This window comes from Peromyscus maniculatus, chromosome 14 (assembly GCF_049852395.1).
Source record: "Peromyscus maniculatus bairdii isolate BWxNUB_F1_BW_parent chromosome 14, HU_Pman_BW_mat_3.1, whole genome shotgun sequence".
Classification (NCBI taxonomy): Eukaryota; Metazoa; Chordata; class Mammalia; order Rodentia; family Cricetidae; genus Peromyscus; species Peromyscus maniculatus.
Window position 1 is genome coordinate 89759270 of NC_134865.1, and position 12707 is coordinate 89771976.

At 46.6% G+C, this 12707-nt stretch overlaps 1 protein-coding gene across 2 annotated transcripts in view; it reads left to right on the forward strand.

Moving 5' to 3' along the window:
* The window catches only part of Cdca7l (cell division cycle associated 7 like), a 38833-nt gene continuing 26126 nt past the window's right edge, over window positions 1-12707 (forward strand). For both annotated transcript variants that reach the window (XM_006988294.4, XM_006988293.4), the window contains exon 1: window positions 1-145. In XM_006988294.4, coding sequence (XP_006988356.1) covers window positions 122-145 — 24 coding nt within the window. In that variant the 5' untranslated portion in view covers window positions 1-121. The remainder of the gene's footprint in view (window positions 146-12707) is intronic.

The window sequence follows — 12707 nt, forward strand, 5'->3', positions numbered from 1 at the left end:
GCGGTCCCCCCGTCCGTAGTCAGTGCGCCGCTCCACGGCAAACTCCGCGCGCGCTGCGTGCTCGGGGCAGCGCCAGCCCGGGTGGCCGCGTGCAGGGCGCAGGCTGAGCCCGGCAGGGAAGATGGAGCTGGCTACGCGCTCCCAGGTGAGGGTTCCCCACCCCCGGCCCCCGTCCTCGGCCGCTTTCTGCACGTCCAGCTTTACCTTGCACAGGTTCCCGGCGTGGGGCTGTCCACGCGGAGTGCACGGTACTGCAAACTTAGGTACTGCAGGTGTGTGTGCGTGGCTTCCCGCCGTGCCACTCCGAGTCCGAAGGCCCAGGTGGGGATGCCTGTGCAGGAGCTGCGGGCTGGGGAGCAAAGGGGCTCTGTGCTCGGAGACCTGGGGGAGGGGCGCGCGGGAGGGCAGCGTGCAAGCCCCCTTCCTTGCCGGAACTGGCACAGAGATCAGGAAGATGAAGAAAAAAAGCAGTTTAAAAAAAAACCACTCACTATCCCAATCTTGGTAATGGAGTTTAAAAGGAGTTGCTGTGGTGTTTGTTCTAGAATTTTCATAAATGTTTTAAAGTAATTTACCACTTGGGGCAAATGGTAACATCTTTAGGCCAAGTTAACAACTTCGAGATTGCAAGTCTTACGCTAAGCGCAAACCCATTATGAAATATGGGCCCAACTAGTTTTTGAAACTTTACTAAAGTCTCCCAACGGTCATTAAGAGGCGGGTTTGTGATTTCTGTTAGTTTACAGTTACAGGGTTTCCCCTCTACTTTAAAATAACTCTAAAAACGACAGCCACAAGAAACCTAAACGGACACATACCTTTATATGTAGTGGTAAACAAAGCATTTTAAAAATTGAACTAAAAACACCTTTGAAAAGAGAAGGAATCGGCCATCCCTCTGCGCGTGGGTCCCGGCATGTTTCCTGTGAAAAAGTTGCCTTTCTTGAACCCGCTTCTGACCGCATCTCCAAGGAGGGTTCACCTCTGTAGTCTACCTGGGCTCAGCCTGGAGGAGCAGCTCCCTGGCTTTGTTGGACCTGGCCTGCCCAGGCCTGGCACTTACCTGCATGCTGGCAAATTACGGAACTAGCCAGCTGGCTAGCTACCAGTGACCACTTTGTCTGGTTAGTGACTGCAGAATGATTTTCTGAAAGTGGACGTTTGTGAGAAAGAGTATTTTAAAAGGTTTCTCCAGTGAAGGGAGATAATAAAATCCAGAAAAACAGCACTGAGCCAAACTCAGGCTTACGTTTTTGTTGTTGTTTTTAAAGCACGTGGCCTTTGAATATGTGAGTAGCCTATGCTTCTCCGGGCCTTAACAAAATACATTTGGCAAGAGTTGTTTTTCAAGACCGTCTCTTTCATCCCGGAGTGGTCTCCAACTGCAGTGCAGCAGATTGCTTCCTCCCGCCTCCACTTCCTGAGTGCTAGGATTCTTCCCTGGGCGTGGCTGCTGGCTGATGCTGTGCTGGGATGGAGGAACCCTGGGACTCCTGTATGCTGGGCAGTCAGAAGAGCTGCAGCCCTGATACAAACAGATTTGAGCCTGTGAATGTCCTCAAAAAGTGTAATTTATTGTATCGTTTCTAAAACCTGTTCTTTTACTGGAAAGTTCTTTGCAACTTGATCCTTGTGTTTATGATCTTTGGAAATTCAGGATGCACCAAACTGTAGTTGGAAGTGAATATTTTATTGTTAAGCAATGAGGCTGATTTTTGATAGTTTTGAAATAGTAAACTATTTACTATGTGAAGGTAATCCACAAATTAAATCCTACCCGTTATACCCCAATTAGGGCAAATTCCTGTATGTAAGGTGATCAAATTATTTTGCCTTTGGTAAAGACCTCCTAATTGGTAGCGCACATTAAGATGATTTTTTTTTTCTTCTGGAATTCTTTCTGTTCACCAGCTTATCATAATTTTAATGTGAGCAGATTCGTGTTCCATTGAAATGGGCTGAGTGGTTCTATGGGATGGGCAGGCGAGGGAACATCTCAGACGGTGGTGTTAAATTCCTGTGGCTCTTCAAGCTCCAGCGTTGTGAATGAAGTAGCTGGATGCGCACCCGAGGTGGAGTGGCCACACCACAATGGCAGGACCCAGCAGGCAGCACATTCGATTCCCATCCTTTGGAAAGCACAGCACTCCCAAGGTGTTCCCGCAAAGGGCAGCTGCGGAGGTTTCTGAGCAATACCTGAGCCAAGGTGACACCCACCTGCATTCCAAACCACATTCAAGTCTGCCACCTGTGGGTTGGATTTGATGTCCTCTGACAGTGATCTGCACCCCCCTGCCCTGGGGTTGGGGTCCTTGTTGAGCTGGCCACTGTGTCTTTATACTTTAATGGTGAGTGACAGACTATCCATGCAATACCTAGTCAAGGTGAGGATGTGATTCCTCACTGAACATGGCTCCCTGGAGCCTGAATGTCTCGTGCCTTAGTTTCCCAGGAGATTGGCTGCTAGGCCCTTGAATGTTACTGTCCTTTAACCCTTCTTGCTCCAGGGTGTAGGTTGGACCCTTTGAGAAGGGCATGATACTGAATACTGAATGTTTCATGAATGTGCATAAAGCATGCTGTTGAAGGGGTGATGGGAAACTTTTCTGACATTGACCTCATTGCTAGAAAGTGTAGTAATCTGGTTTTCTAGTTTAAAATGTGCAGTGGCCAAAGCTGGTCACAGAGCTCAGCTGTGATTTCTGAGGATTTGTCATTTTAATAGTCCTATTTTTTAATATTGTTATTATTTTGATTAATTTTTTTTTTGAGACAGGATCTCTGTGTAGTCCTGACTATCCTAGAATAGTCCCATATTTAAAAAAGCCATTCTTTGCTCATTCTTTTTGCATAAGCCTGATCCATTCATAGTGGGCTGACTTCTTGGAGGTCACAGGTATTTGATTTGATGATGACAAAACCCGGAGCCAGGTCCAGTTAAGCCAAGTTATCAGTGTGAGGATGCAGTAGTGAGAAACAGCCTGTGGAGCTGACTGAGCGCCCTGCACACTCAAGTCCCGTGGCTCTTGAGACTTGCTCTTTCTCCTCAACACTTCAGGGATTTTTAATGCTTCCAATATCTAGTTTTTTTTTTGTTGTTGTTGTTTTTTTTTTTTTTTTTTAATAAAGAAGACTTCTAGCCTTAGTGGGGGTTGATGAGGATTAATTTCCCTTTTCTTTATAAAAAAGTGGCTAGTGAGTGTTTTCAAACTGGATGGAGGGGAGGAATATTTAGTAGATGGAGCTAGGTTAGCACTCTGAAAAGATTATCTTCCATGGTAGTAAATGCTAACCTCTATGTGCAAAAATGCTTTTAAAAAGCTGTTGCATCTCACGGCAAAGACTTGTGTGGTGGCTGAATTAATAGTTGATACTTCCTACCTGTTTTTCTTTATAGTTGTCAGACCATTTATCATGCTTGTGTACGAGGCATTGTTCTGTCAGAAGATTGGAGACCAGAATGCTGTTCTCCCCATCTTCAGTACACAGTCCCTTGGACCTCTTCTATGTACTGTTGCTGCAGCCCAGAGAAGCCCAGAGACATCCCTTTTATCCCCTAAGGGATGGAAATTGTCACTTCCTTTTCTGACCCATACTGTGCTAGGTCCCTAAAGTTGGAGGTTAATTCTTCCTGCAGGTCTGGGAAATAGATTGTGTTATCTCTTTCTAATGATAAGACTAAATCCATTGCTTTGTCCAGGGCTGCTGACAGGATTCCACTAGCAGGATTGTGTTCCCAGAACTGCTGTCTGGCCCTTGCCGTGGGAGTCGGGACGAACTGATAGGAGGTTAGAAATCTCTGGCTATGTTGTGGTTTCCCTGGGGCCAACGATGCCCAAGTGTAACACCCGGGTCAGGGCCATGGGAACATAGCAATATAAAGGCTGCTTGACTGTGAGGGGCTGTCAGGGTTCCTCACTCCTCAGCCAGAGGAGCCGGATGCTGCCAGGGACCTGACAGGTGCGAGCTTCTAGTCTGTCTGACTTTTTTTTTTTTTTCCGGTGGGGGCGGGTCTCACCGGATTATACTTTATAAAAGTCAGTTCCCAGCTTTTACCTGGGAACAATTTTACGTAGGTTTTCTATGGTGTTATGTAATAAAGTAACAAAAAGACATGAGGGCGTGGGATTTCCATCCGGTGTTGTTCCCTGACATTGTAGTAGTCTGGTTGGTCTTTTCCATGCTTTCTTCAGTACTGTCAGCCCTGGTTTCCGAGGATCCAAGAGCCCTTTAGTTTCATGCTGGATGTCTGTAGTTTTCCATCGATTACATGTGTATTTTATGTTTTCTCTTGACAGACATCTTTGTGTTCCAGAGTAAGCACAGCGTGTGGCCTGTGTTGATGTATCGTCTAAACATTGTTAAATGTGTTTAATATCTCAATCCATAGAACCTTTGGTACCTGGCTTCCCGGGGTAGGCATACCCCATTGTTTTCTGTTTGCTGAGGGAAAGCAGTTTTTGCTGAACATAGATCTGTAGTGACTCACGCTGTCCAGAATTAACTTGTTGAGCCTGAGGGAAAGTTCCCTAGAGATCTAACCATTACTACCCTCTGGTCTAACTTGAAAACTCACACGCACGAGCAGGTGGACCACAGTGCTACAAGAGGCTGGCTGCCAGGGAGTCTGTGCTACCTCAGCCATAGGCTGCTGCCTTCATCAATAATCTCCCTTACAGCTTTTCCAAAAGGGCATTTCCCATTGAAGTTGGCAATCTAGATGCCAAACATTATGAAAGTTTGGTTTCTCATTATAAAGGTTTCTAAGAGATGGAAAATCAGATACTTTGGTTGGTACTGAGTGGGTGCAGTCGGGTAAACTTCAAGATAGGCAGGTAACAACATCACTTTCTGGTATATGGGTTGTTTCAGTAAGATATATATATATATATATATATATATATATATATATATATATATATTATTTTACAATACCATTCAGTTCTACATATCAGCCATGGGTTCCCCTATTCTCCCCCCTCCCACCCCCTCCCCTTACCCCCAGCCTACCCTCCATTCCCACCTCCTCCAGGACAAGTCCTCCCCCGAGGACTGCGATCAACCTGGTAGACTCAGTCCAGGGAGGTTTCAGTAATCTTTAAGAAGTAGTCCTAGGATTCCCGAGGCCTGTGGTTGCCCAGCAGGGCTGCGGGTATCAAGGGTGCAATTCCTGGAGTTGTGGGTCCCTGCGATTATATTAGTTTACTCCAGAGCACCCAGAGAGGTAGTGCAGTTGTTTGTCCCACTACCCTGCAGCTGGAGGCCTTTCCTCCAAGAGGCTGTAGAGCGGCCTGGAGAGCGCCTTGGCCTGAATCTGGAAGCAGCCCCAGCCCCTGCTGGAGGCCCCCAGCTGCTGTGATAAGACTCTCAAAGTTGTCCCACAACCCTCACTGTACTGTGGCAGGAGAAGGGTTGTTCATCTGGTGGGTGGAGGGACTGGCACATCGCAGGTGTTGGAGATTTGTCGAATTGAAATGAAAAAGGTGGTTGGGCGAAGTGGAGGGAATGGACAAGTGAGTTATGACGGGTTAGAGATTCCTAACAGCTTGAGGTTTTCTGTTGCATGAATGTGGGGCCAGTTCATGCTTGCCCCAGAGGTCTCCAGGGTAGCAGTCCTTGCATGTGCGAGTGCGTGCGTGCGTGCGTGCGTGCGTGCGTATGTGTGTGTAATTTTTGATTCTAAATGCGATTTAAAGTACATTTCTGGGACTACGTTCTCCTTCCTGTCCTGGCTGTGGTGCTGACATGGAGTTGCCAGGCGTAAAGTTCTGATGCCATCTGCAATAAACCCTGAAACAGGAAGGGATAGCTTGGTGGGACCTGGCAGTGAGAGCTGCCTGTAATTCCAGAACTCAGGAAACTGAGGCAGGAAGATCAGTAATTCCCGTCTAACATGCCCCCATCTCTGCAAAAACAAGAAAAGGTGTGTGTGTGTGTGTTGGGGCGGGGGGGCTGTCCCATTCTCCTTCCTCAAAATCTGTGTCTACTGGAAAATTTTCAACCCTAAAGGACATTAAAGAGGAAATCAGACTTTTCCTGATACTGAAATCCCTAAGACCTTTTTATGTAAAATGTCTAGTGTTCTTATTTTGGTTTAAAAGGGAGAGTTAAGAAGAAATAATACATGTTTACTATTATTATTTATTCTTCTTCCCAACAACTTGATGCAGACATTTTTCCTTCGAGGGAGGTGGGTTTTTTGTTGTTTGGGCCCATTTAGCAAGATCGTTAAAAGCCCTGGGCCCATCTAGCATTCTGCACTTGCACAGGACCCGTTACGTTCCTCTGCCTTCACCTCAGTGCAGAACCCTCCACCGGCTGCAGCGCCCCACGCTGCCAGCTGCAGGCACTTGGCAAGAGGGTGTCGGTGTCCTAATGACCTTCCCTTGAACTAAGTGGTTGTCATTAGGATTTTAATGAGTGTGCTGTTCATTCAGGCACAATGCCAAGAGCCTGGTGGAGTCAGCTGCCTGTATGGGCACTCCAGAGGTGATCATGGCTCCTTTTGTTTAGTGGCATTGTTCTTAGTAGAGCACAATCTTCCTGCACCCCCCAGCACCCCCCAGCAGTTTGAAGAGCTGGTCCATGTTGTTCCCTTGAGTGAGCCTGGGGCAGTCCCGTCCTCCGGTGATAGTGATCCCTCTGCAGACTGCATCTGGCAAGCATGTAGACAGCTGTGGACAGATGCCTGCTTATGGGAGGAGGCTCCCTGATGCCAGCAGCCACTGGATGACATGCCCCTCTGAGACTGCTAGACTCGATTCCCAGGTATCAGACCTCACGAACACTGCCTAAAGATGACCCCTTGTCCTTACACAAATGACTGTTTACTGCTGTAGCTGGTGGTGTGAGGAAGAGGCTTTATTCAGAGCATCTTCTCAACCCTTTGGTGCTGTGGGATGCTCTGTACGCTGTGAGTGTGTTGCTCTGATTGGTTAATAAATAAAGTGCTGATTGGCCAGTAGCCAGGCAGGAAGTATAGGCGGGACAAAGAGAGGAGAATTCTGGGAAATGGAAAGCTGAGTCAGGAGATGCTGCCAGCCACCACCAAGAGGAGCAGGATGTAAAGTACTGGTAAGCCACGAGCCACGTGGCAAGGTATAGATTTATAGAAATGGCTTAATTTAAGAGATAAGAACTAGATAACAAGAAGCCTGAGTTTATAAATAATATAAGCATCTGTGTGTTTATTTGGGTCCGAGCAGCTGCGGGATTGGTGGGTGAGAGAGATTTGTCCTGACCGTGGTCCAGGCAGGACCAGGAGATAACCTCAGCTGTATTTCAGGGTTGAGAAGAGTCACATGAGTGAGGTGTTACCTGCTCCGCCAGTGAGGAACACAACAACACATCCTAAAAATAATTCTGGGTTTTAGAGAAGCCAAGGTCCCAAGTTTGCCTTTATCTTGTTTGTCACCAGAGGCTTTTCTGTCCTGCTGGTCCCATGCCGCGTTTAAAATAACCACTCAGAGGCTCATGTTATTTACCCGTGCTCGGCCAACAGCTCAGGCTTGCTAACTCTTCCATTTAAATGAACCCACACTTCTTATCTGTGCTTTGCCATGTGGTCCGTGGCTTGTTACCTCGTTTTCTGTTGTCTTGCTTCTGTGGCAGCTGGCTGGCGCCTGCTGGACTCTATGGTGATATTTTATTTGTACTGAAATGTGATTTTAATTTTATGTTAATAAATAAAGTTGCCCTGGGGTCAGAGCTATTAGAGCCATAGCAAGAGCATGGTGGTTAGAAGAGCTAGGTAGATTTCTGTGTGTTCAGGGATACAGCCAGTATTGGAGACATACGCCTTTAAGACCTGGAGGGCGGTACTTACAGGCAGTGATGAGGCAGTCATGTGGTTGGGTTTACAACCAATGAGAAGGCAGAACAGAAAGACTATTTAAAGACAGGCAAACAGGAAGAAGCTCTCTCTCTCGGGGAAGTTAGGAGCACTGCAGGAGGTAAGATTTTAGCTCTGAGCTCTGACCTCTCGGCTTTCTCTTTTACATTGGCTCTGTGTTTCTTATTTTAATAAGACGATTGGTTACATCTACAGGACTCCACTTCCCTTCTTCCCATCATTCTCATTTTGGCTTTCCCGCCTAACTTCCTGCCCAGCTGTCGGCCAGTCAGTGTTTTATTATTAACAGTGAGCATAGTCCATAGCACTTGTTTGCAGCCGACCCTGGTTTCCCTGGTCCCACCCTGCCCTATGGCCCCACAGCCACTTACAAAATAATCATTCAGAGGTTTATAGTAATTACCAATTGCATGGCCTATGGCAGGCTTCTTGCTAGCTAGCTCTTATAACTTAACCCATTTCTATTCATCTATGAATTTCCACATAGCCATGGCATTACTGGTCTGCTGGCATCTTGGTGTTCCTGCGGCGGCGGCTGGTGTCTCTCCTTCCTCTCTTTTCTTCTCCCTGTCTATCTGCTTGGATTTCCCGCCTGCCTCTAAGCTGCCTTGCCATAGGCCAATGCAGCTTTATTTATCCACCAATCAGAGCAACACATATTCACAGCATATAGAAAGACATCCCTCAGCACTTGTTTTCTTGTAGTTTTCTCACAAGCACTCAGAATTCTCACATGACCCCGTTCTTGGACTGTGCACCGTACCCAGGACCCAGTACACAGTAGATGCTTAATAAATAGGTGCTGGGTGGATGTAGGCTGGAACAGTGCTGTCACTGCTGACTCTTGGTCTCTTACACATGTGTAGAGCTGTCTTCCAGACTGCCTGCCTGCCAGGTCCAGTGTGGAAGTCACCAGGCCTCCACTCTGGCGTTGTTCTGAGTTAAGAGGCTTCTGCTTCTCTGGCTTTTTGAAACACAGGCAACGGGTATTATTTAACTTGCACCAGCCAGTGAACTATGCATCTTTAAATGGCAGCCTGTGATCATGGTACCTCACGTCTCCGCCCTGGTACCTGCCAGCATTCCAGGTGTGCAGGCTCTGTCAGGTGATCTGGTGTACGAGGGGCCTCCGCCTGGCTGATGATGAGTGTGTAGCATGAAGGAGAAACCATTTTGATTGTGAGCCTCTGATAGAGGTGTGGGTGTATTGGATGTTGTTAATAGCAGGCTTTGGATTCCCTCTGTGACTGTCACCTGAGGGACCTAGGGGCAGGATGGCCTCTGACGGCAGCAGCATAATCTCTGGGAAAGGTAGTGGGGGACAGAGCTTCCGTTTAGAATGCCAGAAACTTCCGGAGAGAGGTGACGGTTTAAAACAATGTCAGTGTTCTTAACCATGTGCTGATAAGGGCTGGGGAGATGGCGTGGGCAGTGGAGCTCTGGCCAAGTGTGAGGACCTGGGTTCAGATCCCCAGCACCCACACAGACGGCCAGGTGTGGCAGTGTATCACTATAATCCCAGAGCTGGGGAAGCAGAGACAGGAGGATACCTGGGCAACAGTCTAGACACATCAGCGAACTTGGAAAAGGGTAGAGAGTGATTGCTCACACCTGATGTCAACTTTTAGCCTCAACACTCAAGCGCACAGGCATGCACATCCATACATACGTGTACCCCACGCACCCTGGTGCCTCTATCCTAATTTCTCTGAGAATTTGATATCAAATACCACTGTACATAGTGCAGTGCGGTACTCCGCACCTTCCTGCTGTGACTGGAATGTTCCACTTGGCACGGTGTTTAATATGTCCATCCATGTACCAGCATGTGCCAGAATCTCACTCTTTTGAGGCAGGCTCTCACTATGTAGCACTGGCCTGAAACTCGTTCTATAAACCAGGCTGGGCTCAAACTCAGAGACCACCTGCCTCTGCCTCCCCAGTGCTGGGGTTAGAGATACCTTTCATGCCATGCATGCTGGCCATCTCTGCATCTTTATAGGATTGTCACTCCAGGTCCTTTGCCCATTTCCTAGTTTCCTAGTTCTGGATGTTATTTATCAGATGGAATGAATTTGCTCAGTAGGCTGCCTTTGCACTGTTTAGGCAATGTCTTTTGCAAAAAAAAAAAAAAAAAAGTTATTTATTTTTAGTATATGCGCTGCCAAAGTAAGCATAGAAATTATTTTTTTATATCACTTCGTTGTGGAGATCCTGCCGTGTTTCGGCCAGGGGTCAGCCCTTTCATTCTTGTGAAGTCTAGTTCACCATGTCATGAATCCCCGGGTAGACAGAGGTGACTTTCATATTTAGGTTTCCTAATTACCTTGGTGGGTGGCTTAAGAGTCCGGCTTCGTGCCGTAGTGTGTAGGAACTTAACACCGTTTCTTGATTAGAATGTTCTTTCTGATAGTGTTGCTGCCCCTTCGACCGTGAGTGGCCGGACTTCATTCTCCTGTTGGTTTCGATCCATGACAGCGCCATCTGCTGGATCCCAGCAGCTTTGCAGTGTGGGCCGGTCAGGAAGGGGGGGGGGGTCTTCAACGCTAGTCTTTCTTTCAGATAAAGTCCCGCCAGGTTCCACATGACCTTTTAAGAGGGGCTTTTCGACGTTTGCCAGAAACATCGCTGAGATTTTGACAGGATCGTGTGAAATCTGCAGGTAGCTTTGACCAGTATAGGCGTCTGGACGAGGCCATGTCTGATCCATGGACAGAGGAGGGTGTGTGTTTCCGGTGTCTCGCAAGTCTTCTGATACTGTGTTTTAGTTGGGGTGTATGCAAGACTTCTGCCTCGTTGCTCATTTTTTATGCCTTTGTAAATGGAATTGTTTTGTGATTTCTTTGTTAGGTTGTTGCTTGTTAGTGGCAGATAATTGCTCTGTGACTTTATGTCCTGGAACGTTACTGTGTATGGACTAGTGCCGGCTCTCCTGTGGACTTTCCAGTGCGTACTGCACGTGGGTGTGTTACGTCCTGACAGAGGTTTTTTACTCATTTCCAGCCCAGATGCCCTGTATTCATCCTTTTTTTTCTTTCCTGATTGCTAGAATTTTCAAGACTATGTTGCTGAGGTGGAAGGAGGCTTAGCTTATCCCTGATCTTTAGACATGTCAGTCTTTGGTCCACCGTTGAGAGTAATGGCAGATTTTAATATATTGATGCAGTTCCCTTCCATTATTGTTGATTTTGTTTTTCTCAGAGTTTTCTCTGATGCTTTTTTTGTATTAGCTGCGATGGCCTCTTCCCCCTTAATTTCAATATAACGCGTTTGCATTTCATATGTTAAGCTGTTATCAGCACACCTCGCTTGTCTTGCGGGCATCTTTTTGCTGTGTTGCTGGTTAAGTTTGCTGGCATTGTGTGAAGGGGTTTGCCTCATGAGGGTGTTGCTCTGTACTCTTGACCAGGCTTTGTCTGGCTTTGGTATCAGGTAGTGGTCTCCTAGGTAGAGTTAAGGGATGTTTTTTTCCTCTTCACCTTCTTTGGAGGAGTTTGAGGATACTCTATTAAGTGTTTTACCAGAGTTCACCACTGAACCTGTCAGTTTCTGGCCTTACTTCTGGGGACAGTTTTGATCACTGATCCACATCCTTACTAGCTGTAGGTCTATTCTGGTCTTTTTCTTGTCATTGAGTCTTGGTAGGCAGTGTGTTACCAGAATTGTGTTCATTTTACCTATGTGAGCCAAGTTCTGGCATGCGGTCACCTGTAGTCTCCTAAATTCTTCGTTTTACTCTTTTTTTTTTTTTCTTTTCTTTTTTTTTTTTTTTCGAGACAGGGTTTCTCTGTGTAGCTTTGCGCCTTTCCTGGAGCTCACTTGGTAGCCCAGGCTGGCCTCGAACTCACAGAGATCCGCCTGCCTCTGCCTCCCGAGTGCTGGGATTAAAGGCGTGCGCCACCAACGCCCGGCAAATTCTTCGTTTTAAAAACCTTTGTAAACTTAATAATAATGTCCCTCCATTTGTTTTCTGATTGTGGTGCCTGAAGATTCCCTGCTTTCCAGTCAGTGAACCGGAAGGCTTGCTAATTTTGTTAGTATTTTGAAAAACCAACTTTATTTTATCACTTATTCTCTGTTGAGATTTTATCCCCGATTTTGTCACGGCTGTAATCTTTAGTAGTTCCTTCTGTCGGCTCTGGGTCCACTTTGCTTTGTGTTTTTCTGGTTCCTTAATGTGTGAAGTTAATGATCTTCCTGTTAATTTGCACATTTACAGCTGTGCCTGTCCCGGACAGCGCAGGGTTTGCCGTGGTGCACAGATTTGGTTACGTTTGTTTCAAGGCACAGGTTGAGTATCGCTCATCCGAAATGCTTGAGACCAAAAGCATTTATTTCATTGAGTGCTTGTTTATACATAAAAGCTGTTTTGGGGTGGAACTCGAGTCAGAATGCAAAACAAAACCTTCTGCATATAGGCTGAATGTAATTTATTTGTTCACATAACTGTCATGTTAAGCAGAGTGGTGGTGGTGCAGAGGCAGGGGGATCTCTGTGAGTTAGAGGCCAGCCTGTCTCCAGAGTAAGTTCCAGAACTGCCATGGCTACACAGCGAAACCCTGTCTGGGAAAACCAGGAACAAACAAACACACCTATCGTATTATGATATCATGTAATTTTCCATCATGAAGGACTCAACAAAGTTCGGATTTTGGAGCATTTCAGGTTTTCGATTTTTGAGATAGGGATGCTCAGCTTGTATTTTCTCATTTCTTGTGATACCTTCTCTGCCTCGTTGGCTGCTTGGGAGAAAGTTTGATTTCTGTTTACCTGAGAACTTGCCTGCTTCCCTGCAGTTTCTGATTTCCCATTTTAATTCTACTTGTCAGGAAAGATAGTTTTATGATGTTGGTTA